The 27,214-nt window shown below is 41.5% G+C and overlaps 1 protein-coding gene across 1 annotated transcript in view; it reads left to right on the plus strand.

Moving 5' to 3' along the window:
* LOC140190819 (cytosolic arginine sensor for mTORC1 subunit 2-like) overlaps positions 1-27,214 on the plus strand; it is a 70,004-nt gene that overhangs the window by 9,760 nt on the left and 33,030 nt on the right. The window contains exon 2 of the mRNA XM_072247686.1: positions 12,945-13,015. Coding sequence (XP_072103787.1) covers positions 12,970-13,015 — 46 coding nt within the window. The 5' untranslated portion in view covers positions 12,945-12,969. The remainder of the gene's footprint in view (positions 1-12,944; positions 13,016-27,214) is intronic.

The following is a 27,214-nucleotide window of genomic DNA, read 5'->3' on the forward strand; positions in this document are numbered from 1 at the left end:
AGGATGTACTGAAACTGGAGAGGGTTCAAAGAAAGTTCAGAAATGATTCCATGATTTGAAAGGCAGAGATTGAAGGATTCTTGATTGGTTAGGGCACGAAGGGATACAGGGAGAAGACAGGAGATTGAGGCTGAGAGGAACATTGGATCAGCCATGATGAAATGCTGGAGCAGACTCTGGGCCAAATAGCTAAATTCTGTTTCTATAATCTTGTGTTCCTGCCCACCCCTGGTGATGTTTCACCTTCTTGCTTAACAGTCTCTACTTCAGATTTTGTGCCCTTTAGTCTTTGACTTCTGAGCCTTGTCCTCTAAGATTAACAACTGAGGCAAGCTTCTTGATTCTTCCATAAGAGGAAGCTGCATTTCCACATCCACTCTGCTTCAATCATATCCCCTCTTGGCTGGGGATCCTGTCTAGCCTTTACCTTAAAAATAACCCATGTATTCCAGATCAGTCTAGTTAATCTTTTGAATTTCTAACACATTACATCCTTCCTTCAAAAAGGAGACTAATACAGAGTACTTCAGATGTAGTTTCACCATTGCTCTGTGTTACTGAAGACTTACCTTCCAACTTTGGTCTTCAAATCCGCTTGCCATGGTTTTAGAGCTGCTGTGTCTCAGCTCAATCTTCCAGATTGAATTCAAGTCTGTTAAGTTGGCATGTGCTTGCTGTGTCTGCATGAGTTTCTCCTGGGTGTTTATGTTCAAAATATCTGCTGGTTGGTAGGTTATTTAGCTATTGGAGAATTGGACGAGTTAATTGGCATGTGAGAAAGAGAAACCAGATTACAAGGGAGCAATTAGGTATAATGCTCAGTTATATTGGCTCGTATACGTGTAGGGGAAATCCCGCCCAGCACCTGCCTGAACGCTTCCCATGAAGTCGGTCGCTGCACCACTGCTGCCCAAATCAATCCCAAACATCGATCATCAGCCAGCACACCCAGTACGTTTTACCAAGTACACTTTATAGGTATTACTAAGTCTATGAAATTAATATAAATTGGATACAGAAAAGGAAGTAATGGGAAAAAAAGGCGCCAGACTTATCAAACTCCAAGTTCTTCGCGCATAACCGTTGGAGCTCAATCGATTCCTGACGACCACCCGAAACCTGTCGACTCACGGCTCGGGACCACCCGCAGTGATCGACCGGAGCCTTTCCGCACGTCCGCCGTCCTCCCCGTCTCTCCTCCGACTCCCCGCCAAAAACCCCTTCCCCAGTCGTATGATACAGCATTATCACATAACATGAATACCCATTGGGCTAATAGCACGCTGCTATCTGTATTAACCCAAGCAAGTGTCTAGCTAGAGACTTCCTCAACATTTAACATAACAAAGAAGCATTCCCAAGTATAACATAACAAAGAAGCCATTTTAAATTTAACATACAAAAATGAAAGACCCCGTACATAGGTGAATGAAACTGATGGGGTGGCATAGACTCAGTGGGCCAAATGGCTTCCGATGTTGTCAGAAATATGAAACAAACAATGACATTCTCTTATCTTCCTAATTGCTTTCTGTACCTGCATAACTAACCGTGTATGTCTTCAGTCTCCTGTACCACCTCTTTGATTGTAGTGGTAAGAAGAGAGCATGTCCTGGGTGGTGGGGGTCCTTCATGATGGATGCTGCCTCAACGATTGAACCTTCACCTTTTGAAGATGTCCTCGATGCTAAGGAGGCTGGTGCCCATGATGGAGCTTGATGAGTTTACAATCCTCTGCAACTTTTTCTGATCCTCTGCATGGCCCCCTTCATACTAGAGGGTGATGCAAACCAGTCAGAATGCTCTGTAGAAATTTGTTAGAGTCTTGCAAGGCATACCAAATCTCCACAAACTCCTAATGGAAAATATAGCTGCTGTTGTGCCTTTTTTCTAATTGGATCATTATGTCGGGCCCAGGATAGATCTTCAGAGACATTGATACCCTTTCTGCTTCTGAACCCTCAATAATGACTAGTATGTATTCCCCTTGCTGAAGTCTACAAAGGCAATTTAAAAACAATTTACGTGGACAATGGTGACAGCTAACTTGTGGACACCGGGCTCTGTAAATTGCAATAAAATAAGATGATGGGTCATTGGTGCTTAAATAGAACATAGCGTCTCACTTTAATTTTGAGTTTTGACAGGACCGGTTATTGTCTAGCTGGTCATTACTGGTGTTTATGCTCTTTATGGGCCACGACCTGCCCTGTTTGACCAAACTCTTTGGTCCATCTTCCTGCGGGTAGATTTATCTGGCTTCTACAATTGCAGGGTGAATTTGAACTCTGATCTTTGGACTGTTTGTCCAATCACCTGGATTACTTGTCTAGTGGTATAACCACTGCACCAAACTTCCTCTTTGAGGATAGGTAACAAGTTTTTATAGAAGAGCTCTTTTTGCGTAACTGATTAATTTTAAGCTTGGCTGTGCTACGAGTTGTAAATCTGACAAGTGAAATACTGTATTGGAAATAATGCATTGTCCATTTTGTGTTGAATGATTGAATTTTGTGCCTTTAATGTGTGCCTAAGAGCATGCATTCTGAGGGAATCCTTCGGTGATTATCATCATTTGGAGGGCAGTTAATATTAAAATATCTGCAAATTAGGAATGGGGGACAAATAGCAGCTGGGACTTTTGAAGGAAAATTATAATCAAGTTTAGGGTTTTTTCTTTAATCGGCCACTTGGCTGATGGAATGTTTTTTTCAATAGTCTGGGTCATTTGATTTGTGAACTCTGGCATGGACAGCAGTGAAACGAGTGTTGGGCATGGGGCTAGTAACCCCATCCCGTAGAAACCAAGAGCTACAGAAAATCCAACAGAAGCTCCAAAGACCTCGCCTCTGGGAGAGGAAGGACCTTTGCCTAGAAGATGTATGAAGTCGTGGGGGAAGCCACAGGGCCGATCATCCAGTTCGCCACCATTGGAAGGTGGAATGTAAAGACCGTATGAAAGTGTAAAGACAACGCAAGTGGCGGCCGAAATAGGAAAACCGTCAATCTGAGCCTGCTCAGCATCAGTGAGACAAGATGGACACAGTCTGGGTAGAGGTGGCTGATGACAGGGGAACTACTGCTTTATTTGGAGAAATGAGGAAGACGATGCACCACACACACACACAAGGAGTGGCACTCGTGTATCAAAGGTTGTACAGGAAGTATTGATAGGATGAGAAGCCTATGGCCCCCACGTCATCTCAGCATCCTTTAGAACAGGGGTCCCCAACCTTTTTTGCACCATGGACCAGTTTAATATTGACAATATTTTTGTGGACCGGCCAACCGGGTGGGGGGGGTGGTTGTTCAAGTAGGGTTAAACTCACCTCAACATGTCTTTTATAGTTAGGGAGGGTTGCCAACTTTCTCACTCCCAAATAAGGGACAAAAGTAGCAGTCAAATCCTGACAAGGGGTCCTGGGCCGAAACGTCGACTGTACCTCTTCCTGTCGATGCTGCCTGGCCTGCTGCATTCACCAGCATTTTTTGTGTGTGTTGACGGGACACTTGTGTTTACCCGAGAAAGACTACCATGACCTTGAAGCCTTGTGTGGGCACCTTTGTGCGCATGCGCGTACGTGCCGATTTTTTTCCCCCCCCCCCCCCACAAATCAGTTTTGGCTTAATCTTCCGGACTACACTGTACGTATATTATTTCTACTTTATGGAGACTGTGTATTTATCATATCATTCCTTTTTTTTTACTATATGTTAGAGTTATTTTAGTTTTTATGGGTTATTTGGTATGATTTGGTAGGTTATTTTTTGGGTCTGGGAACGCTCAAAAATTTTTTCCCATATTAATTAATGGTAATTGCTTCTTCGTTTTATGCCTTTTCGGCACAAAAGGTTTCATAGGAACGCTCTACCTTAGCGGGGGAAATACGGGACAAGGGCGATCCTGTATGGGAGAAACCAACTTAGCCCAATCTATGGGATGTCCTGGCAAATACGGGACAGTTGGCAACCCTATGTTCAAATTCAACAGTGCGTGAAAGGGAATGAGGAATGGTGCAGCTGACTCATATCGATTCCTCCTGGCCCGGTAGCACATGCTTTGCGGCCCAGTGGCTGGGGACCACTGCTTTAGAACGAAGACAAAAAGGATCAAGTTGAGTGTTGTACAGTGTCATGCACCAACTAATGACAGTGACAACGAAACCAAGGATGCTTTCTACAACAGACCCCAGAACATCCTAGAAGGTGTATCCTGAGGGAGATGTTAACATTCTCATGGGAGACTTCAATGCAAAATTAGGATCAGATGACATTGGTTACAACGGTGTGATGGGAACACACTGGGTATGATGAATGGGAACAGAGAGCTCTTTGCTGATGTGTGCGTTGAATAACATGGTCAACTGAGGCACCATCGCTTTCCCCACAAAAGAACTCCAAAGAACACCTGGGTGTCACTTGACCACATAACAGAGAACCAAGTAGACTACGTCTGTATATCCAAGAAATTCAGGAGGTTACTTCAAGATGTCAGAGTGAGGACAGGAACAGATGGTTCCGAAGCTAAAATTCAAGCTGAAGAAGAATTGGATGGAATCAGCATGCGTTCCAGATGTTAGTAATGAACCCCACCTTCTTGGGGCACCACCTCTTGAAGATGTACTTGATGGTGGAGTGGGATTTGCCGATAATGAAGCTGGCTGAGCTTACAATGCTCTGCAGCCTTTTGCATTCTTGTGCATTAGAGCCCCCAGACCGGGCTGTGATACAAGCATTTAGAATGCTTTCCACCGTACATCTTTAGAAATTTGCGAGTCTTCGGTGAAATGCAGAATCTTTTCAAAATCTGAATGAAGTAAATCCGTTGATGTGATTTCTTCATCATTGCAATGTTTGTTGGGCTCAGCTTGGTCCTGTGAGATGTTGACACTCAGGAGCTTGAAGCTGACCCCAGAATGAGGATTGGTGGGTGGTTCCCTCGACTTTCTCTTCCTGAGGTCCACAATTAATTCCTTGGTCTTGGTGCTGTTGGGTTTGAGATTGTCATTGTGACACCACTCAACCGGCTGATCTACAAGTATTGTGCCCTCGTATGCCTCCTTGTCATCATTTGAGATTCTATCAACAACAGTAAATTTATAGATGGCATTTGAGCTGTTGCTATACAGAAGGTATGTGTGAAGGCAAAGCAAACAAATCTAATGATGTGGTAGACAATACCCCACGATTGGTGACATCCACTGCTGTAGTGCCTAAAGCAGGGGAGAGTTAGTTGTGCTATGGAAATTTTATATTTGGATGATAAACAATCCTCTCTGGCCATTTTTCAGATCTGTAGGCCAAGATCTTCATAAAGTTGTACTTATTCAGCTAGGTGCAAGCTTAGAATGTAGATGTAACTAATCAACTGTATCTAATAATTATTCCCTAGAACCCATTGTATTTGTGCACTTTTATGATATCCTTATGAGAAACGCTCCGGCAACCCTTGATAGGACACTGCGGGGAGCTGTTCATTCTTTACATAGACAGATGGTATCCTAATAGCAATGGCCACAGTATTTAGACATCAGCACAATGGCAAGTTTGAGAGAAATCAATATCTCTTTTGTGCAGAAGGAAGTAATTTACTTGGGCCAGAAAGTAAATGTAAATAGTCCGTACCTAGAGTCTGAGATGGTAGGAATACTAATCCAAACCAGGAACACTGAAAATGTCAGTGAATATTGATTATTTCTAGTTTGGGCAAATATCAGTTTATTATTGTCATGAGGAATTGGTGCAAGGGACAGGGTTTCTGATTTCTGAATCATTGAGAACCCTTCTGGGGAAGGTATGACCTGTACAAAAATGACAGATTACACCTAAACCCAAGGGGGGACCAATATCCTTGTAGGCACGTTTGCTGGAGCTGTTGGGGAGGGTTTAAACTAATGTGACAAGGGATGGGAATAGGGCTGAGGATGGGGCAGTTGGTTTATGACTAGATGTAGTATGTAGTGAGACTGTTAGGAAGGGCGTGTAGATGATAGGACAAAATTGCAGTCAGTGTGATGAGTTAAAGTGTAACATGGCACAATCTTAAAGGGTGATGAATACAGGACAGAAGGTGTTATATTTGAATATACGCAGTATACAGAATAAGGTAGATATTGTATTGCAGTGAGAGGTTGGAAGGTATGATGTGGCATCACTGAGTCATGGCTGAAAGAAGATCTCAGTTGGGAGCTTAACATCCAAGGATACACATTGTATTGAAAGGACAAGCAAGTAGGCCAAGGGGCGTGGTGGCTCTATTTGTAAAAAATGAATCAATTTCCTAGAAAAAAGTGAAGTATGATTAGAAGATGTAGAGTCGAGAAACTACAAGGGTAAAAAGACTCTTTTGGGAGTTTTCTACAGGCCTCTGAATAGTAGCCAAGGATGTGGGATACAAATTACAATGGGAGATAGAAATGGCTAGTAAAAAGGGCAATGTTACCCTGCCGTTATCCCTGCCAGTGTCATGGGGGACTTAATATGCAGACCAAAGTTGATTGGAGGGGGACACTAGCAGGGATAATGGCAGAACAGCAATGGCTGGAGTTTCTGAGGGCAATTCGGAAGGTTTAGGATAAATGCATCCAAAGATGAAGTAGTATTTTAAAGGGAGGATGAGGCAACAGTGGTTGATGGGAAGTTAAAGACAGCATAAAAGCAAAAACGAGGGCATATAATATAGCAAAAATTACTGAAAACATTTAAAACCAATAGAAGGCAACTAAAAAACCATAGAGAGAAGAGATGAAATATACATGCAAGCTAGCCAATAATATAAGAGGATATTAAAAGTTTGTCTCTAGCTATATAAAGAGTAAAAGAGAGTGTTTATGGACCTCTGGAAAATAACACTGAAGGAGTAGTACTGGAGGATGAACTTAAATATTTTGTATCAGTCTTCACCAAGGAACACACAAGCAGTATGCCTGGAAGTCGAGAGTGTCAGGGGACAGAAGTGAGTGTAGTTGTTATTGCTAAGGAGAAGATCCTTGGGAAGCTGAAAGGACTGAAGATGGATGTGTCACCTGGACCTGATGGACTACAGCTACCACTTTCAGAACCCTGGGGTAAAGAGATTGTGGAGGCATTAGTAATGATCTTTCAAGAATCACTAGATTATGGAATGGGTCCAGAGGACTGGAAAATTGCAAAAGTCATTCCACTCTTTAAGAAGGGGGAAGGCTGAAAAAAAGGTAAATTATAGGTCAGTTAGCCTGACTTCAGTGAAGATGTTGGAAGTCCATTGTTAAGGATGAAATTTTGGGGTACTTGGAGACACATGACAATGTGGTCCAAAGTCAGCATGGACCCCTTTCCTTAAGGGGAAAATCTTGCCTGATAAATCTTTTGGAATTCTTTGAGGAAATAATGGGCAGGTTAGATGAAGGACAGTCAGTGATGTTGTTTACTTGAATTTTCAGAAGGCCTTTGAGGTGTTGCACATGAGGCTGCTTAAGAAGATAAGAGCCCATGGTATTACAGGGAAGATTTATCTTCATGGGTAGAAGACTGGCAGGAGACAAAAGAGTGGGAATAAAGAGGCCTTTTTTGGTTGGCTGCTGGTGACTAGTGGTGTTCCTCAGTGGCCGGTTTTAAAATTGCTTCTATCAATGTCAATGATTTGGATGGTGGAATTGATGGCTTGATGGATGATACAAAGTTAGGTAGAGGGGCAGGTAGTGTTGAGGAAGCAAGGATTCTGCAGAAGGGCTCAGACAGATTGGGAGAATGGGCAAAGAAGTGGCAGATGGAATATAGTGTAGGGAAGTGTATGGTCATGCACTTTGGTAGAAAGAATAAAGGCATAGACTATTTGCTAAATGGGGAGAAAATTCAAATATCAGAGATGCAAAAGGGATTTGGGAGTCTTTGTGCAGCATTCCCTAAAGGTTAACTTGCAGGCTGAGTCGATGGTAAGGAAGGCAAATGCAATGTTAGTTTTCACTTCGTGAGGACTAGAATATAAGAGCAAGGATGTAATGCGAAGGCTTTACTGGTCAGACTGCAAATAAGCTACTGTAAGCAGTTTTGGACCCCTTTTTTAAGAAGGTGTGCTGGCGTTGTAAGTGTCCAGAGTAGGTTTATGAGAATGATCCCAGGAACGAAAGGGTTAACATATGAGGGGCATTTCATGGCTCTGTGCCTGTACTTGCTGGAGTTTAGAAGAATTTCGGGGTGGGGGGAGAGATCGAATTGAAACCTACTGAATATTGAAAGGCCTAGACTGAGTAGATGTAGGGAGGGTGTTTCTTATAGTAGGGAAGCCTTAGACTAGAGGGCACACTCTCAGGATAGAGGAAAGTCTGTTTAGAAGAGATGAGGAATTTCTTTAGCTAGAGGGTAGTGAATCTGTGGAATTCATTGCAATGGACAACTGTGGAGGCCAAGTCACTGGGTATATATAAAGCGGACGTTGATAGGTTTTTGGTAAGTCGGCATCAGAGGTGAGGGGGAGGAGGCCGGAGAATGGGGTTGAGAGGAATAATAAATCATAATAAATGATGGGATGGCAGACCAGACTTGATGGGCTGAATGGCCTAATTATGCTCCAATTTATGGTACTGAAATACAATAAAAACCTTTTGCTTGTGTGCCATCCAGACAGAACATTCCTGATGCTTTACTAATTGTTTTTATGTAAAAGTTAGCACAAATATCACTGAAAATACCTAGTGATATTGCGGCAAACAGTGAAGGGGTGAGTGCTGGCGAGGCGAGTTCGTGGGCTGTTGCAGATGGGGTTCTGGTGCTCCTTCAACTGGCCCAGGTGTGAGGCTGAATTGCTCTGGGTGCCGAGCTGATCTGAAGAGCTTAAGTGCGTCTTTGGGCTGGGCAACAAAAATCTGGGGCTGGAGCAAGTCGTTGGATGGCATGGTCTAGGCCTGGAGCCTTTCACTGCACCTGGATCTAGCGCAAGGTACAATTCTCTGGCCCAGATCGGATGTAAGAGCTGATTTCACTCGTTGTCTGTGATCTTCACTCCTCTCTCCAGGGCGTGGACCCTTTGCTATTCTATTGTTGAGTCCATTCAAACGCTGGCCCAGATGGGCTGAAAAGACAGTACGTCAGTCAGGACAGGAGCTGATTTCACTTGCTGGCCATGATTGTCACTCCTCTTTCCATGATGGTGAGGCTATGAAGACTGCCCTGTCTGTTGTGCTCTGTGCTTGCTAATACAATGGACTGATTAGCGAGACTTTGGGCCTGCTCTTGGCTGCTCTGGGGTTCAGATCTGAGGACTCTATTTTGATTCGAAATGCTGTTGTTCGCTTCAATTGTTTGCATGTTTTTTTTCTTTCTCTTGCACATCGAGTGTTCTTATTTTTAAGTTTTTTTTTAATTGGTTCTTTCGGTTTTCCTGCTTTGTGGCTACCAATGAGCAAACGAACCTCAGTTGTATCATTTATACATTCTTTGGTAATAAGTGATCTTGAATCTTGCTCTACAGGGTGATGTCCTTGCAGTGAGGACAATGTGAATGGGGCTGGTTTTGAAATACTGAAAAGCTAGATAGATTCAGATAGGAATGTGCTTGCATCATTGCTGCAAACTGTCCATAAGCTGGTGTCGCTTTAAATCAGATCATAAAGTAATTATCCAAAGAGCTGTGAAGGAAGAGGATTGCAGTAGAATTTAATGCAAAATGTTTAAATAGAAATTAGAGTGCTGTAGCTATGGTTTGTCTTGGAATGAAGAAAGATATGGGCGAGTTAGCCAGCAAGTATATATATTCTGTAGCCACTTTGTTAGGACCTCCTGTACCTAATTAAAGTGAGTGTATGTCTGTGGTCTTCTGCTGCTGTAGCCCAGGGGTCCCCAACCTTTTTTGCACCACGGACCGGTTTAATATTGACGATATTCTTGCGGTACCGGTCTGCAGCCCGGTGGTTGGGGACTGCTGCTGTAGCCCATCCACTTCAAGGTTCAACATGTTGTGCGTTCGGGGGAGCTCTTCTGCACACCACCATTGTAGCTCATGGTTATTTGAGTTACTGCCTCCTTCCAGTCAGCTTGAACCAGTTTGGCCATTCTCCAATGCCTCTTGTTAACAAGGCATCTTCACCCACAGAACTGTCGTTCACAGGATTTTTTTTACTTCGTAACATTCTCTGTTTGTGTGTGGAAGTTCCAGGAAATGAGTGGTTTTTGAGATACTCAAACCACTACGTCTGGTACCAACATTTACTAAAGTCAGTTCTTCCCACTCTGATATTTGGTCTTTATATATTTATGATATTTTCATCAATTGAATTTCTTAGAACACGTCTGCATGCTTTTATGCTTTGAGTTGCTGATTAGATATTTGCATTAATGAGCAGGTATACCAGAATTTCATGATGTATATTGTATATATTTCTTTGACATTGAATGTACCTATTGTACCTTAAGTTTCCCAGAACTGCAGCGCCCAAACATCAAGAGCACCATTTTAGATGTGAAAGATCAGCTCATTCTCGCTGGTCTGTAGATTATTTGAGAAAGGTATGGACCACTCTTTAATGTTAGTTGAAGACAATTTAGAATAGTTTAGGGCCAATTTATTGCTATACAGTGGAGGAACTCTGATCCATTTTGTAGGTGGTCTCTTATTTAATCAGATAGTGCAGGTTTTATTTTTTTAAACAATTCACAAGGAGAGAAACAGCATCACTTCATTTTGTTTTTGCCACCCAGCCTCAAATAGTGAAGCTGAAAAGTCACCTGGGGCAGCACGGTGGCACAGTGGTCAGCAGAGCACTTTACAGTACCAGTGACCTGGCTTCAATCCCAGCCGTTGCCTGTGAGGAGTTTGTACCGTGACCACGTGCATTTCCTTCAGGTGCTCTGGTTTCCTCCCACAGTCCAAAGATGTACCAGTCGGTAGGTTAATTGGTCATTGTAAGTTGTCCTGTGATGGGGCTAGGGTTGCTAGGCAACGCGGCTCGAAGGGCCTACTCGGTGCTGTATCACAATAAATTAATAAAAGTCAGCATGTGTAATAAAACACAATATGAAACTTATCTGGGAAGGTCCATTGCAGTTATAAAGAAGGCATGACAGCAGCTATATTTCATTAGGGGTGTTAATCGAGGAGAACTGGGAGTCACAAAAGACGTTTGCAAATTTCTACAGATCGTGCATGCCAAACATTCTAACTGGCTGCATCAGCCACCTGTAATGGAGGGGCCACTGCACAGGATCGAAATAAGCTGCAGAAACTCGTGAGATCGGTCAGCCCCATCGTGGGCACTGGCCTCCCCAGCATCCGGGACGCCTTCAAGGAGCGATGCCTCAAAAAGGCGGCATCCATCACCCAGGACGTGCCCTCTTCTCTTTGCTACCATCAGGTAGGAGGTACAGAAGCCTGAAGGCACACACTCAGTGATTCAGGAACAGCTTCTTCCACCCACCCCCTCGCCCTGCCGTCTGATTTCTAAATGGACGTTGAACTCCTGAACACCAGCTCACTACTGTTTCTCTCTCTCTTTTGCCCTGCTCATTTAATTTAACTTTTAAAAACGTACATTATCTGTAACTTACAGCTTTTATTATGTATTGCAGTGTACTGCTGCTGCATAACAACAAATTTCACGACACCTGCCAGTGATATTAAACCTGATTCTGATGGGTTAGTTGTAGGTAAAATAAGGCAAAAGCTTCTATACAGTTAATTCTCATAACAGTAACCTTGTGCAATTCAAACTATTCAGACAGCAATGAAATGTTCTTAAAGGCATGAGTATGAGTTTAAAGTTAAAATCTGCTGATGTATTGCACCAATGACTGGGTTGTTCTACCACGAGGAAAAAAATAACTCTTCAAATAAAAACAAAAACCAAAAAACACAGGTGCTAAAAATCTGCAATAAATCAGAAAATATATTTTTTTAAAATCTCGGTAAGTAAGCTTATAAGTAAGGCTTTAATTTTCCAATTCACTCTTTGACCAGCAGTTTAAAGTTTATCCCCCCCCCCCCACCCGAGAACCGGCTTTTATCCTACCAGTGCATCACCCTCTCGCTGTAGGTAATTGAGCTGCCTTTGTCTCCTTCCCACTTCTGACAAAAGATCCAAATTGCAACACTAACTCTGTTTTTCTGCCCACAGAATGGCCTGATGACCTGCTGAGTATTTCCAATATTTTCTATTTTTATTTTAGTTTTCCAGCACCTGCAATATTTTTTTCATTTTCCACAATTCCTTAATTCCTAAATGCTTTTGGTGCTAAAGAAGGGTCTTGGCTAAAAATGTCAACTATTTACTAATTTCCATAGATGTTGCCTGACCTGCTGAGTTCCACCACGTTTGATTTTTGGTGCTAATTGCAATAACAATAATTCATCATCATCATCATCATCATCATGTGCTGTGTTGTATGATGTGGGTGTTCATGGTCTTTAACCATGATTGTTCTTGGCAAATTTTTCTACATGTGGTTTGCCATTGCCTTCCGGGCAGTGTCTTTACAAGACAGGTGACCTCAACAGTCTTCAGAGATTGGCTTCATTGGTTGCGTAACCAGGACTTGCGATATGCACCAGCCGCTCGTATGACCATCCACCACCTGCTCCCATGGCTTAATGTCGCCCTGATCGAGGGCTAAGCAGGTGCTACACCTTGATCAAGGGTGACCTACAGGCTAGCACCTTACACCTCCTTTGGTAGAGTCACATCTCCACCCTGCCACTGGAATAATACATAGACAATCAAATTGAGCAATTACTGACCTTTTTCTTTTCTTCATCATCTAGCTGGAAGATGTCCAAAACTGTGCATCATTTAGACCACACGGCATTGGAGCAGGATTTGGCCCACTGAGTCTGGCTTGCCATTTGATTGTGGCTGATCGGTTTCCCCCCTTAACCCTATTCTCCCTGAAAGACCATCAGACACTGGATCAGAATCAGGCCATTCAGCCCATCTTACACTCTGTGCTAATCTCTCCCTCTTATTTTGGTGTTGCAGGTGTAAGTTCTTCAGCCTGACGGAAATGACTGATGACTACACACTGGTATTAGACGAAGAGGGATTTAAAGGTACAATGCTATTTTCCTGCATTTTATGAATGTGTGCCGAACAATGTTGACTTGGATCATTTGAAACGCAGGTGCACCAGTACTCCCATATTGTAATTGGTCTCTTATCCTACATGGCTATGGATTTCGTCATCGCATTATTCATACTGGTTAACTTGTCCCCCTTGTGATCTGTTTTAACATACTCATGAACCTTTGTCAAATGTTTGTTCAATTTTCTTTTGTACTTGTAGCATTTGTGAATGTTTTCAGCCTGAACTTATTTTTGGGGGACATTTTGAGGTTCATGTGGTATGTGTACTGGATTCTGGTTACTTTAAAAAAAAATGTTGTTTTTGTGCAGTTTGATTGGGGTGATGGATGTGGGCTAGGGTGCTTCAGTGAACAATGGCCCTATGACCTGCACTGGCTAGTAGTACGGAACAAAACTGAATACTACTGGTTTGATAGTCTGTGTTGTTCACTCGCTTTATGCTGTTTGCGCAATTTGTTTGTTTTTTTTTGCACACTGGCTGTTGGCAGTTTTCCTGAACGGGTTCTATGGTCTTTCTTTGATTTGTGTTTGTCTGTGGGAAGATGTATCTCAGAATTGTATATGTGCTTTGATAGTAAATGTACTTTGAATCTTGAATCTTGTTTTAATCATCTTTAAATGGGTTAACAGCTGCATTTAAAAATGACCTTCAGATAATTTTTGTGTAACAGTAAAACAATGAGTATTTGTATAAGTGCCTCTGCTCCAAGTTGCATGCATGTGGCTGACAGCTCTGCAAAATTGCAGTCATTGGCAGGCAGTTTCTAGCTTCACTGACAGCGATGGAAATGAACGATTGTTTAAACAGTTTTAATTCTGTTGACTAAAGAAGGAAAACAGGGCTTGTTGCTCACTAATGTGCTGTGGGATCTTCTGCGTAGGAGAAGTATATTGTCTTTAGAACAATAGTAGGTGATCACATGGAAATGTGCAGCTGAACTGCAGAGGATGCTTGTCCTGGCTGAGAATTCCACAGCTAAAGTTCAAAGTGTCAAAGTAAGGGGTAGGCCATTTTGGACTGAAATGGACAGGGATTTCTTCATTCAGAAGGTGATGAATTCTCTACCCCTGAGGCATTGAAAGCTTATCATTGAACCTATTCAAGGCGGATTTATAGATTTCCCAACCTGGGGCCTCAGTTAATGGTAAGGGTCCAGGGCCTAAAAAAAAGATTGGGAGCCCCTGATTTAAAGGAATCAGAGACATTATGGGAAGGTTATGGGAAGGTAGCTGAAAAGTGAAGGATCAGAAACCATTTTATTGCATGGTGGAATCTGAATAGCGAACGCCTGGTCCAGATTCACGTGTACCATAGATTGGGGGATCGCTTTGTCGAGCACCTCCGCTCTATTTGCCAAAAGTGGAACTTCCTGCTGGCCAAACTTTTTTTGTTCTGATTTCCCGTTCCAACATGTTGGTCCACGGCTGTTTCTTGTGCCGCGATGAGGCCACCCTTGTGGAGGAGCAACACTTATATTCCATCTGGGTAGCCTCCAACCTGATGGTATGAATATTGATCTCTCCTTCCAGTTTAAGAAAAAATCCCTCTTCCCCCCCCCCCCTTCTATTCCCACCTCTGGTCTCTTGCCTCTTCTCACCCGCCTATCTCTTTATTTCTTCCCCCGTGTCCCCTCCTCCTCCCCTTTCCCCTATGGTCCACTCTCCTCTCCTATCAGATTCTTTCCTCGCCAGCCTTTTACCTCTCCTGCTTCTAGCTATCCTCCTTCCCCTTTCCCCACCTTTTTGCTCTGTCATCTTCCTTCCTTCTCAGTCCTGAAGAAGGGTGTCAGCCTGAAACGTCGGCTGCTTATTCATTTCCATAGATGTTGCCTGACCTGAGTTTCCCCTGGCATGTGCGTGTTGTTTGAATTGCCAGCATTTGCAGAATTTCTCACGTTTATAATTAAACAGTTGTTTTTTTTTTCCTGATTTGGATTCCATGAAATGGAGTTTCCATAATAAAACTAGATAAATAATGCTTTTTATTTCCTTTCAATAAAGTCCTTCTGATTTTTTTTAGATGGAGGTTGCCTTCTGATTGGTCTCTTTCTTTTCATAATGTTGCATAGCCCTGGGATAGTTTTAATTTTCAAGTCTAGAATTTGGGGTTTTCTTTACCCCACCTTAGTCCCAAAAAAGTAAGAAATGATATTTGACATTTACTAAGCTATTCAACTACTTTTACAGATATATTCCAAGTCATATTTTTGCGAAGAACTCCAATTTCAATGGCTGGGGACAAACTGGAACTTCATATTGATGCTTAATTTCTTTCCAACGTGTGCCACATTTTACATTAAATCTGGGCAAAGATCAGAAGTTTGTGATCATTATTTTCTCTTTAAAGTATCTAATTTGCATTTGATTTGGTAACTGCTTTGAGGTTTTATCATTAAATCAAAAGTCTCCAATAAGACAATATTCTTACCAACAGATTAAGTTAATTTCTCCTCAGAGGTTTATCTTTCTGTCAGTATCCATTATTGAGAGTCTATAAGACAGGAGCAGAATTAGGCCCATTGAGACAGCTCTGCCATTCGATTATGGCTGATTTAGTTTCCTTCTCAACCCCACTCGCCTGCCTTCTCCTCGTAACCTATGACGCCTTTACTAATAATCTATCAACCTCTTTTAAATATACCCAATGGCATGCATGGCCTCCACAGCTGTTTGTGGCAATGAATTCCAGAGATTCACCACCGTCTGGCTAAAGAAAGAAATTCCTCCATCTCTGCTCTAAAGGAATATTCTTTTATTTTGTGGCTGTGCCCTCTGGTCCTAATCTCCCCTTCGCTATGGGAAACATCCTCTCCACATCCACTCTATCTAGGCTTTTCAGTATTGTGTAGGTGCCAATGAGAGCCACCTTATTCTTCTAAACTCCAGCGAGTACAGGCCCAGAGCCATCAAATGCTCCTTGTAATTTAACCATTTAATTCCTGGGATCATTCTCATTAAACCTCCCCAGACCATCTCCAGCACACTCTTGCATAAAGTGCCCAAAACTCCCCGCGGTGCTCCAGATGTTGTCTAACCAATGCCTTAAGGCTTGGCATTGCTTCCTAGATTTTGTATTATTTTAGTCTTCTGGTACTGAATGCTCAGTTTCATTTGCTTTTCTTACTACTGATTTACCTGGAAGCTAATCTTTAGGAAATCCTACCAGGACTCCTGAGACCACCTTGCTCCTCCATTTTCTGGATTAGCTCCCCATTTATAAAATAGTTTATACCTTTTAATGTTTCTACCATACACTTCCCTACGCTGTATTTCATCTGCCCTCTCTTTGTCCTTTCTCTTACTCTGTCCAAGTCTTTCTGCAGACTTTGTTTTCTCAACACTACCTGGCCTCCACTTATCTTTGTATCATCTGCAAACTTGACCACGAAGCTATCAATTCTATCATCCAGAGCATTAGCATATAATGTGAAAAGTAGCAGAGCCAACACAGACATCTGAGAAACACCACCGATCACTGGCTGTCAATCTGTAAAAGCCTTCTTTATAGGGGTCTCGGCCTGAAACGTCGACTGTACCTCTTCCTAGAGATGCTGCCTGGCCTGCTGCGTTCACCAGCAACTTTGATGTGTGTTGCTTGAATTTCCAGCATCTGCAGAATTCCTCTTGTTTGCATTTTTATTCCCATTCTTTGCTTTCTGACAATCAGCCAGTCTTCTTTCTTTTTATTATTATTATCCAAAATTAACAGGAGTACATTGAAGTAAGCAACACTTACAATGACTCAAGAAAAAAAACAGCCAGTCTTCTATCCATGCTAGTATCTTTCCTGTAATACCATGGGCTCTTATTTTGTTTAGCAGCCTCATTTGCAGCATCTTGTCAAAAGCCTTCTGAAAATCCAAGTAAACAACATTCACTAACTTTTCGTCTATTCTGCCTGTAATTCCTCAAAGAATTCCAACAGATTTGTCAGGCAAGATTTCCCCTTAAGAAAACCACTAATTCAATTCATCCACCATTTTCTTGTCCTCTATTACTATCTCTCTAACATAATTTTCCAGCGGTCCCATATCCTCTCTTCCCTCTTTTATTTTACTCTTTATATACAGTGTATTCTGATTAATTTGGACACATTGGGATCAGTACATTTTGGCCCAATTAAATGGCTACCCCAATAAATCGGTTTCATGGGACATAGGTATTTTTAAAAAAAAAATTAAATTACCATTAAACTGAGTAACAAATCAAAATTAAATCAAGTTTAATTATCATTCAACCATACATGGATGCAGCCAAACGCAACAGTGTTTCTCTGGGGCCAAAGGTGCAAAACATGCACAGCACATTCAAAATACCAAGCTATAACCAAGACTACACAGCTCCTGCTCCACCTGTCTCATCACCAAAGGGAAACAGTCCTGTGGTATCTTACACTATCAATATCCAGTAGGGTGTTGCAATCGCAAGAGAAACTTTCAAGACAATTATTCATGGTTACCGTGCACACTGCCTTCGCACACTAACTCCGACAACAAATTATGTATTTAAATGAAATACGGAAAAATTAGAACATCAGTAATACTACTCCAGTACTATAAAACTGTTATTAGTTCCTAAAATTTCTCGACAGGTGGATTCATTCAGTGTACTTTGCCACGTTCTTTTGATTGACTGTAAATGAACAAAATCAGCGCAGACATCTTGTGTGTATAATTGACCATTGCATTCTTTGAACCTAAGTGTTGTTGGATTGTAGCTAAGGGAACCGTTTGGCACACTTTGTTTTTTTAAAAAACAAAAGGCCTGTTTCATTAGCATTGTAGATATCATCTGCACAACATTTTTTTTGAAGCAAATCGGGCAGTTTTGTGGGTTTCCATGTTTCTACACTTACAACATCAGCGCTACCTTTCTTGTCGTGTGCTTTCTTGAATTTAATGTGGTGCCTACGTTTCCATCGAGACAAAATCTTTGTGACCAGCTTCTTAGTTAGTTCCTCTGACTTGTTTTTTAATACTGGTCCAATGACACGTACACCTCGCCCAGTTACAATGGAAAGCCATTGATTGAGATCCTCTTCCACATCCGGATCCCTATATTTGCGCTTTTGTTTTTGGGATGCTCCATGTTATCCCTGTGCCGTGCCCATTCTTCTTGCAGTTTATCTCGCAGATATACAGTATCAAGCATGTAATTGTAGATTTTGGCACTCCAGTTATCTCTACCAGCCGACGATGAGTGGTGTTAGGTGGATGACTTTTAATTTGGTCCAGTTGTATAAATTTTTTTTCGGTTAGTGTCAAATCTTTTAGTGCCATCTTGACAAGGGTGTGAATTCTTTTCAAGTCAAAAGCAAAACAAAATGATCAGACGTCACTGCTTTTTGATTTGGCATCCATCGGCCCCAATCAATAAAACAACAGAAGCACTCGCAAATGAAGCTATTTTAAAAACTATTCACTCTAAGCACTGTCTAACAGCCGCAAAAGTGCACGTGACTAACACTAGTTAGAAACTGTGTGGCGACAGTCTCCAGTCCCAATTAAGCAGCAACGTGACCCAAATAAACAAAGAAAATCCTGGCTATTTTCTCAATTAGTTTTCGTTATTCAAGAGTTGTCCCAAATAAACAGTTGTCCCAATTAACTGGAATCCACTGTATTTGGGGGAAAAAATATTTTGGTATCCTCTTTTATATTATTGGCTAGCTTGTCTTCATAGGTCATCTTTTCTCTCTAGTTATCTTTTTAGTTGCCATATTCTGGTTTTCAAAAGCCTTCCAGTCCTGTAGCTTCCCACTAAGTTTTGCTATATTGAATGCCCTCACTTTTGTTTTTGACTTCCCTTGTCAGCCATAGTCACCTCACCCTCCTTTAAGTGTGTGTGTGTGTGGTAGTATATCAAGAGTACTGTGTTGAGTTAAAGCATTGATGCAATATGTGAGGGGTCAACTGGCCTTTTTTTTTGTGTGTGTTCTTATCTGTGGTCACTGTTTTCACACAGGAAAAGCTGCAGTTAGGCTGTGAATAGCAAACCCCAGAAATGTGGATTCTGATTAATTGGGACATCTGGACCGGTACATTTCAGTCTAGGTGGCTGCCGCAATTAGGTGATGTTTTATGGAAATAGTGAAAAAGGTATATATAAAAAAAAAAGACGAACTACTATTTAACTGAGTAAAGGCTTATGAATTTAAATGAAATGCAGAACAGATTAGAACACTATGAATAGTACTACAATGTTATAAAACAGTGTTAGTTCCTAATAGTTATCGATAGAGGAATTCATCCAGTGTACACAATTGAACAAAATTAGCACAGACACCTAGTGCAGATAATGGAGTGCTTCGTATAGTTCTGATGACAACTACATTCTTCAAATCTTCATTTTCATTGTAACATTCAAAATGATTGTTGATACCTCCTAATTCTTGAAGTAGTGAAATCGTTTCATTTTCACTCCTGGCTGTTTCTGGCATCTCCAAGTCTGAATGCTTAAAACACAGTGAGGAAGGCAGTTCTAACTATTCTTACTGCTCATTTCTGTCCAACTATCAGTGACAGAAATCACTGATTTTTGAACACAAACACACCCAACTGATGCCATTTTAAAATCTCTTCGCTCTAAGCACAGCATAGTGTCTAATGGTCACGCTAATGCATGCGACTGGCGCTAGTTAGAAACTGTTCGGCAACAGTCTGCTGCCCCAATTAAGTGGCATAGTGTCTGAAATAAAGGGAACCCCATCTATTTTCTCAATTTAATTTTTGCCTTTTAAGAGATTTCCCAATAAGCAGCTGCCCCGATTAACCGACTGCCTAAATAACTGGAATCATTATGTGTTCTGCTTGAGACAAGCGACATCTTGCTTTACAATTAACTCGGTAATTTCTTTTGTGCACTTGAGAAGCCAGTTGGTGATTTAGTTTAATATCCCATTTAATAGACTGTACATTCAACAGTCTATTAAATGTCCCTGATCTAAATGCCTTTGTGTATAGAAGTTGGATGTGTAACAGAGCCCTCTGACACTGCCTTAAATGTGTTGATAACTAGGGCACAAGAGTATACCATCCATTATAGTGAATTTAGGCATGCTGAAACCTAATTGATCTGACATGTTACCCTGGTGCAGAATCTCTTGTGTGTATGAAATGTTCTTAGCTAAACTATAGCCTAAAACAGAAACTATTAGATGAATCATTCATCATGTCATTCATTTATTATGTGCTGTGTCATAATTCAACATTGGATGACTGGGTGGAGATGCGTTTCCACCCCGATCAGGGTCACGTGAAGCCATGGGAGCAGGTGGTGGATGGTCCTATGAGCAGCTGGTCCATATCACAAGTCCTGATTATGCGACCACTGATGCTAGGCAGACAATCTCTGAAGAGTATTGATAATGGCTGGGGTCACCCATCTTGTAAAGACACTGTTCAGAAGAAGGCAATGGAAAACCACTTCTGTAGAAAAATTTACCAAGAACAATCTGGTCATGGAAACAACATGATCACCTATTCAACATGCCATTTTTTTCTTAAAAACAAACAAATGTAATGATAGGAGACACAGTTGAGGTAGAAAGATGCACGTTTTTCAACAACATTAAAATTTTAAGTACTGACATGTTGAGGGCTAAATTTTAGTGTCAAGGAAATTGTTTAATATTAACATACTTCAGATTAAATGTGTTTGGTTACTGGAAAACGTCCGAATAACTAATCTGTAATGGTAAGCACGATTAGTCCACCTATTTTTAACTGCAAACTCTGAAGGGTGACCTGATTGCTTTTGGCTGGATTCATTCTGGAATTGGAGTGGGGGGGGGAGGTACAAGGGCAATAATTCCATCACAATGATGTGTGTTGTATGAAATTTGCTGAGGCTTGTGTCCTGGAAGCAATCACATAGGAATTGTCTCATTCTGGATGCTGTGGTTAAGTTCAACTTGTTAGTTGCCAGATGCTGGCATATTAATTCTCTTTTTAAGATGCCATTTAAGATAACAAACATCTTCAATTGATTCTGAAGTGAGGGTACAATGAGTATTGTATATGGTTTAGATTACCATCTTGCATGAAGAGGCGTGATTAGATGAGAGAGAGAGAGAGAATGTGGGTGACTTTTGAATGTGTTACTGAAAAAAATTAATCTGGGTTGTTCATTTTAGCTTGGCATGTTCACAATGGGCTTTCTTCTGTGTAATCAGTTTTCTCCAATTCAGTGAAGACCCATTAAAATGCATAGCCTGTGGTTTTATCAATGCATTTGGCTCTTTTTCTAGATCACAAATGGAAGAGGTCATTTTCTCCTAACCACTAACCCAGAATAGCATTTGTTTCCAGGTAATCTCAAAGTAGGACACACCTGCTCTTGACTGAATTTGCCAAAGTGTCCATAAGTGTCGGGAGCAGAATTAGGCCATTCCTCCTATCAAGTTTGTTCCGCCATTCCATCATGGCTGATTTGTTTTTTCTCTCTCAACCCCGTTCTCCAGCCTTCCCGCTGCTGCCTGTAAGGAGTTTGTACGTTCTCCCTGTGACCGTGTGGGTTACCTCCCACGGTCCAAAAATGTACCGGTTAATAGGTAATAGTAAATTGTCCGGCGATTAAGCTGGGGTTAAATGAGGGGACTGCTGGGAAACGTGGTCTGAAGGGCCGGAAAGGCCTATTCCACAGAGCACCTCAATACATAAATAAATAATGTTTGACACTCCTACTAATCAAGAGCCTATCAGCCTCTTCTTTAAATAGACCCAGTGACTTGGCCTCCACAGCTGTCTGTGGCAATGAATTCCACAGATTTGCCACCATCCAGTTTAAGAAATTCCTCCTAGTCTCTGTTCTGAAGGGTCGTCTTTCTATTCTGAGGCTGTGACCTCTGGGTCCTAATCTCTCCTGCTCTTGGAAACATCTTCTGCACATTCACTCTCTCTAAGCCTTTCTATATTTGATAGGCTGTCAGACAAATTTAATGGTTTACTGGAGTAAAAAATTAACCTTTTTTAGATGGGCCTGGATTGTGAGGTGTCAACAAGTAGCTCTTGGATTTATAAGTTCCACCATTTCTTTAATTGTATTGGTGAGAGCACATAATATTCAAAATCTAAGGAGATTCAAAAGCTGGTTCAATTCTTGCACAAACCCTCATCAAAATTAACTATGAAGTTTGATTCTGGTTGGAGATTACCCTTGCATTTTTATTATGCCCCTGAATTGGGAAAACAGCGCTTGTATTTCATGTAGCTTGAAATCAATTGTCTTCTGACTGAAGTAATATTTTGGGAGGGAGAGTCAAAAGCTGGATTTGGAGCAGAGCCTGTGGCTTGGATGGTTGAAGTGATGCTCAGTAGATATGGTGTTCTTGCATAATTGATTGGCATGGTGTACCAGTCAATGGTTCTTGCACCATTTGGGTCTGAGTAGGGAAGGGCAATGGAAGTAGTAATTTAGGGGGTTTGGTTTGCATAGAAATATTGGATGACTTAATATACCAGTTGTCGCTGTTGACACTGACACTGAGCCAAAATCTTTCACCATTTAAATAATCAGATCTATTTTTCTTTCCAAAGTGGATGACCTCACATTTGCCAACATTGTACTCCGTATGCCAGATCCTTGCCTGCTCACTTGACCTATTTATATCTCTTACATCTTCTCCATAGTTTACTTTTCCACTCAATCAACAAACTTAGATACACTACATTCGGTGTCCTCTTCTAAATCCTTAATGTATATTGTCAGCCCTCGTCCCTGCGGCACTCCATTCACTGCTGACTGTCAGTCAGAGAAACACCCATCTGTCCCAACTCTCTGCCTTCTGTTGGTTAACTAATCCTCTCTTCATGCCATTACCCCTAACTCCATGCATTCTTCCCTTGTGGATGTGTTTTTTTTTAATGTGATAGCTTACCAAATACCTTGTGGAAATCCAAGTATACAACATCCACTTGTTCCCCTCTATCCACTGCACTCATTATATCCTCAAAGAACTCCAGTAAGTTGTCAAACAGGACCTGCCAGTCATGGATCAATGCCATTTCTGCCTGATTGAACTACTTCTATCCAGATGTTTTGCTAGTTCCACCTAAGTAATAGCTTTAAGCATTTTCCTGACTACACATGTTAAGCTTATTGGAATACAGTTACCTGCCTTTTGCCTATATCATTTTTTAAGCAGTGGTGTGACATACATTGTCTTCCAATCTGCTGGGACTAGCCCAGAGTCTAGAGAATTTTTGGTAAATAATCATAAATGCATCAGCTGTTACTTCCCTTAAACAGAAGAGATTCTGCAGATACTGTAAATCTTGAGCACCACAGAACACTGGAGGAGCTCTGCAAATTGGGCAGAGGAATAAACAATAAAAGTTTCAGGCTGAGACCCCTCATCAGGACTGAATTGCTGAGTTCCTCCAGCATTGTGTGTGCTGTCATTTCTTTCAGTAGCCTGGGATGCATCCCATGAGGCTTTAGGGCTCATCACTACCTCTTTACTGACAGCAATTGTTCTGATGTCCTCACCTCCCATCGCATCAATGACATCCCTTAGCATGTTAGACATGTTGTGGTGAGCGACACAAAACTTTACCAAGGTCCATATACAGTAGATTAAGTCTACTACCTTGCCTTCATAAATCTTTTTGGTTACCACCTCAAATGAAAATCTCTAATCAGTGATGTTTTTTTAAATGTTGCTATTCTTTGCTGTCTGCTGAAATCCTAAACAATATTCTATGATTTTCTCTACATTTAAATGAAGTGGTTGGCAGTCTAATCAGTCTACGACCCTTTCTCATTCTCCTTTGCTGGGGATATTAAGGTTTGACTTGGTAATCTTTGAGGAGTTTGGGCATAAATGTATTGCTCAGTCAACTTGAGCATTTCAGGAAACAAATTGTACGAGGTTTTACCCATACACACCTCTTGGATCGGAATACATCTCACTGAACAAAAAGTAGTTTTTTTTTTTAAAAGCTGTGGTTTAACATTGCACTTAATCTAGCTTCATTTGTCAACTCTAATATTGCAGATACTTTGTGAAATGGCAAGTATAGGCTAACTTGGTATGATTTCTTCACAGTTTTGCAATGAGGCAAGGTTAGGAGCTTTTAATGACTTCATTATGTGGTTGTTTCTGCTAATGAACAAGATCTTGCTATTTTTGTAGAACGTTCTTAGAACGGCATCAAGTACTGTACTTGAACTGGGACATTTTGTATTTACGAACAAAAAGAACAAGACTATATTGTTCAGCATGCACACAAGATGCTGGAGGAACTCGAAGTCAAGCAGCATCTATGGAGGGGAATAAATAGTTGATGAAACATTTGCAAATAAGTAATCTCTTCTGAATGCAGCATTAACTTTCACCATTTATGACCCAACTAAAGATGACCAGCAGTGCATGTTACTTATTCACAAACAGAGCGTTTCAAATGCAGCCTAACCAGTGCTTGGGGTGAATTAAGGTTGAAATAAGGCTGTAGGGTGAATCAATAGTGCCATTAATATTCAAACATGCAGGTGGTTTTAAAATCATTAAGCAAGTGTTTTATCTCTCCAACCTCACAGTTCTAGTTAATAAGAGGTCAGAGTTCCAATTTAATAAATGGAGCATTAATTGTTTTCAGTTTTCATCAGATCATTACTTGTGACTTCTGCTTGACCCATAAACCGATTATCTTTTAAATGTGGAATACAATACAATCCCAGGCATCTCCTTAAAGTTTTTAGCCTTTTAATAGAACCTAGTAGTTTGGGTGGTGGGGTGGAGATGCATCTCTACAAAGGAGGTGTAAGGCACTCTTTCCCTCTGCTAGCCTGCGGGTCAGCCTCAGGCAAGGTGTAACACCTCCTTACACTCTTCTCCACCCCCCCACCCCCCCCACCACCACCATCAGAGTCACATGAAGCCATGGGAGCAGGTTGTATGAGCTGCTGGTGCATATCACATGTCCTGGTTATGCGACCACTGATGCTAGGCAGACAGTCTCTGCAGAGTATTGATAATGGTTGGGGGGTGGGGTCATCCGTCTTGTAAGCAATACCTAGAAGAAGGCAATGGCAAACCACTTCTGTAGAAAAATTTGCCAAGATCGATCATGGTCAAGACCATGATCGCCTACGTCATATGATGTGGATAATAACGATGGTGGTGAGTAGTTACTTGTGGACACATTTCTTTTTATGGATGCTGCCTTGCATTGTTCTTCCATTTCAGAAATGTGCACTCCTTTCACGTGTAGAGGTGATTGGGAATGAAGCATTTCTAAGATCACTTGATTTTGATGTTCACTGCAATCAAATTATGCAGTCCAGACTCATCTATGGCACTTTAAGAAAAATCCTGAAGCTCAATGTAGTAGAAAGGAATGTAAATTGAGTTTACTTGAGGCAGTCGACTTGGTTATAGGTTTGCACTGTCAGCGTTTCCTGGACTGCTAACAGTTGTTTGAGATTTATGTGCTCCAATTTGGCAATTTTGCACTAAGGCTGCAAGCTGTGAGCTTTAATATATAATTGTAGTCAACTGTGAGGAAGTTTTGACAGTTACTTCCTAACTTGCTGATCATGGTGTTTGCCAACTTTAAACATTGTTGAATAGTCAGTTCTATGACAATCACGGCTGCTTCTATGTGTTTTATGCATGGCCATAAAAACATAAAGATATTCTCTTTGTTCCCCCTCCTTTAGAACATAGATCGTGGGGCATTACAGCACAGTAGAGGTCCTTCAGCCCTCAATCTTGTGCTGTCCTTTTAATCTACTCCATCAATCCAATCTTTTCCCCCTTCATAGCCCTCTATATTTCTTTCATCCATGGGCCTATCATGTGTCTGTTAAATGTCCCTAATCTATCAGCCTCGACCACCGCCCTTGGTCTAATTTTTAAAAAACTACCTTTGACATCTGCCCTAAACTTTCCTCCACTCACCTTAAAAAGATGTCTGCTGGTATTAACCGTTGCTGCCCTGGAAAAAGGTGCTGACTGTCTATTCTATCCATGCCTTATATAATCTTATACACTTCTATCCAGTACCCTTTCATCCTACTTTGCTCCAAAGAGAAAAGCCCCACTTCATTCAACCTATCCTCAAGACATGCTCTCTAAACAGGAAATCATCCTGATAAATCTTCTCTGTGACCTCCCTAATGCTTCCATATCTTCCTATAATGAGGTGACCAGAACTGAACACAATACTCCAAGTGTGGTCCAACCAAAGGTTTGTAGAGCTGCAACATTACCTCATGGCTCTTGATCTCAATTCCCTGACTAATGACGGTCTTTGCGTGACTTTGTCTAACATGAGGAGTTTGATGCACAGGAGGCTACCACACAGTTCTTGCTCTATCTGGGTTAGGTCCCACAGGCATGGAATACAAGGTGACTGGTGACCCTTCACTGCTGGAACCTCCCCCTTGACTTATTGCCATGTGTGACCCTGCCAGGAACCAATTGCCGAATGGCGAATATTCCGACGGCTTTACTCTGGGGATCTCGAGCTCACAACCCTCTCCAGCACGACAAGGTGATGGTCCTTGGAGAAGGTTCTGGTATCAACTTTGCAAAATACCTAAGTGCGTGCGAATGTCATTGCAAATGACTGCTGCCATTTAAATAGAGGGAGAGGTGTGGTTCTCTGCCAGTTGCCGAACGATGGATCCAGCTTTGTTTAAATAATGGGTATTTTATAAGGAGATGTTTGTAAATCACAAACGGGATGTAATCAGAAGATGACAGTTTATTGAGCTGCTTCTGTTGTTTTTAGCAGCTTGACAAAATGTCAGTGGTTTCTCTCTCAAAAAAAAACTGGTTGACAAGGTATATTGATTTGGAAGCGCAGAGAGAGATGAAGTATGCTGCTTGTATTGAATTTCCTAGATTATTGTAGTCATAACAACAGTCAACAGTACGATTGTGAGTACATCTGGTTTAGACCAGCAATAGGAATGTGATGAACTATAGCTGACACTGGGCGAGGGATGGGGGGAGGTGCTTCCAGAAGTAATTATTATTTTTAATGCTATTCAGCAACTTGCGGTCAACTTTAATTCAAACCAGTATTTATTCAGTGTAAGTTACAGAAACTTTAAGTCTTCAACAATGTTGGCTCTAAATTTTTTTTTTTAACAGCTGTGCGGACAAACAATTGCTCTGAGCAATGAAAATAGCCTGAAAGCTGTGCATCACATTGTAT

This window comes from Mobula birostris, chromosome 31 (genome assembly GCF_030028105.1).
Source record: "Mobula birostris isolate sMobBir1 chromosome 31, sMobBir1.hap1, whole genome shotgun sequence".
In the NCBI taxonomy this organism is placed as follows: Eukaryota; Metazoa; Chordata; class Chondrichthyes; order Myliobatiformes; family Myliobatidae; genus Mobula; species Mobula birostris.